This window comes from Danio rerio, chromosome 13, assembly GCF_049306965.1.
Source record: "Danio rerio strain Tuebingen ecotype United States chromosome 13, GRCz12tu, whole genome shotgun sequence".
Classification (NCBI taxonomy): Eukaryota; Metazoa; Chordata; class Actinopteri; order Cypriniformes; family Danionidae; genus Danio; species Danio rerio.
The window spans coordinates 56457501-56460000 of record NC_133188.1 but is presented as its reverse complement, the minus strand read 5'-3'; the positions used below and the strand labels follow the sequence as shown (position 1 = coordinate 56460000).

General features: G+C 37.6%; 1 protein-coding gene across 44 annotated transcripts in view; it reads left to right on the top strand.

Moving 5' to 3' along the window:
• zmp:0000000755 overlaps positions 1-2500 on the top strand; it is a 43760-nt gene that overhangs the window by 12440 nt on the left and 28820 nt on the right. For 23 of the 44 annotated variants that reach the window (XR_012389019.1, XR_012389020.1, XR_012389023.1 and 20 more), the window contains exons 1-2: positions 227-411; positions 2363-2450. Coding sequence is in view for 16 of the 44 variants with exons in the window: in XM_073920383.1 (XP_073776484.1) it covers positions 2363-2450 (88 nt within the window). In the remaining 28 variants the exon portion in view is untranslated. Of the gene's footprint in view, positions 1-226; positions 412-2362; positions 2451-2500 lie in introns of those variants that run through there. The other 21 variants (XR_012389017.1, XR_012389016.1, XR_012389028.1 and 18 more) reach the window with 1 other exon arrangement.

Here is a 2500-nt window from a genome sequence, read left to right as displayed (position 1 = left end):
TAATTATTTTCACAATATAATAAAGACATCTTAAGTAAATTGAGTTTATTATACAGTCTATAATTATCACAATGATTATTAAACACCACACGCATGGTTTGACAAACACACACGTACAAAACAGCATTATAATCTTATAGCGCCGAATATTTCAGTCATAACCGAATTTAGCGTGTGACGTCATACGCCGAATTCGCGCTTAAACTTCGCCTTCTGCGATCTGATTGGTGCTTTGCTGTGACGATGACGAGCGCAGATCATCGGTTCAGCTCTTCAGGCGCTTTTCTAGAAGTTTATGGCAATATTTTAGCACAGTTATTATGATTAATAATATTATTCACCTAATACACTATACAATACAGTACTTCAGTGGAGGTCGACGGACAGACAGGACTAAAGGGCTTTCCTGAGGTAAATTCTGATGTGGTTCAGCAGCTAAACGCGATTAATGAATGTCGAGACTGAGGAAACACGAGCAAGAAGCGTCTAGACGAGCAAACAATAACTTTACTGGCCTGTTTTCAGAAATAACATGTCAGAATGAAGCGAGTTTCCCTAAAACAGCACAATAATTTGCTAATGGGGTGATCAGAATAATCACATGTCAAAAGGACAAACTAGATTATTCTGCTTGCCCATTGTCAGATTATTCTGCGTGCATATTTTAGCAAATCTCACTTCATTTTGACTCATCATTTCTGAAAACAAGACTGTGTTTTAAAATGATTTCTGATTTAGGGATTTTTAGATATTTTTAGATATTTGGACTAGAAACATGACGAATCTCTTAAATAAGAAAAGCAGTTTTTGCAGTGTTAATAATCTTGTAATAAAACTAATTCTCCGTTTATCCTATAAGAAAATTAAACAAATAAATGAGCAATTCCATGGAAAAGTCCACCTTGCCATAAAAAATTAAGTTTTTGCCATAATATCGTAATCGTTTCAAAACTACAAGTTACAAGTGCCAATATCACGTCTGTCACATCCATAACAGAGCTTATTATCTTCAAAAATCCAAAAAAGTCAAATAAAATGAACTGAATCATGTTTGTTCTACAGTGAGCAGCTCTTATCCTTTACATTTGCATTGTTTACTTTGGGTTGTGCAGTTTCATTCACAGAGTTTCTACACAGTATGTTGTAGACTGTAAACTCGCTGACTTTTATTTATTTTCCTCATTTAAAACATAAAGCATGTTTAGATAGAGGTTGATGTTTTTCTGATCGCAGAACTCTCTGGTTGGTTGTTTTGGAAAAATAAATAGATATTTCAATTTAGCTTTAACATATACTGTCTCTGTCAATCATGTTTTGAGATTTTACTGCAAATGTCACATCCATAACACTAGAATTGCTCACATTTTCATCTCTTTTTAGTGATCTCTGTAACTCCGTTGTTATAGCAATATTATTTCCAATTCATAATAATATTATTTCAGAAACTAATTCTGAAAATGTTAAATTAAAAACAGAATCCTGCATCATGCCCTGCATGCGGATCACTTTCTGATCCTGACTGTAATTTAATAATGGCCCATTGAAAATAAGTTACTTTGAAAAGCGCAAAACAAACACACCGAGTCTGAAAACAGGCAGGTTTCTGATGATGATGATGTTTGTGTGTACCCTAGCTGTCCTGTGACTCAGATCTTCATTTCTCCATCAGAGACTGAAGCAGAGCTGAAAGTGGGTCAGAGAGAGAGAGAGAGACAGAGTTACAGTGTGTGTGTGTTTGTGTGTGTGTGTGTGTGAGTGAGAGGCTGTTATGTGGATGTTCACATCTCTGGAAATGGTTTTGTACAGAATGAGCTATGGGTGGAGAGACGGATTCCTTGTGTGTGTGTGTGTGTGTGTGTGTGTTTAGTAACTCAGAGCAGCTGTGATGCAGGAAGAGGAAATGCCTGAGAGTCTCATTTCACCAGTGCTGGATCTCATCACAAAAACACACTAAACTAACACACCCATTACACATATGTAACACACACACACACACACACGTGGTCGACAGGGATTTCTGTTGATGTAATGCATTTATATTGTACAAATACAATATACAGCACTTTCACAAATCTCGTGTGTTTAATGCCATTTGGTTTATGAGGACACAGATTATCATGTCAGTATAGGCACAGTATAGTATAGTATAGTTTAGTATTAGTGTACCACACGTTACACACACACACACACTGTATCTGTGATGTGCTCAGTGATGGTGTTGAGCTGAATGTGTCTGAACACCGGAGACTCGTTCGTCTGAATCACTTCACTCTTGATTGACTCTCAGGACAGCAGTGGAAACACGACAGAACCTGAAGTGCAGTGAATGTAAACTGTGTGTGTGTGTGTGTGTGTGTCTCAGGCTGTGCAGTCTGACGCTGAAGAGGCTGATCGTGTTGAAGGAGCTGGATAAAGATCTGAACTCAGTGCTCATCGCTGTGAAGATTCAGGTGAGAGTCAGGAGAGTCGCTGAACAGCAAAGCTCAAGAGCGCTGTTATG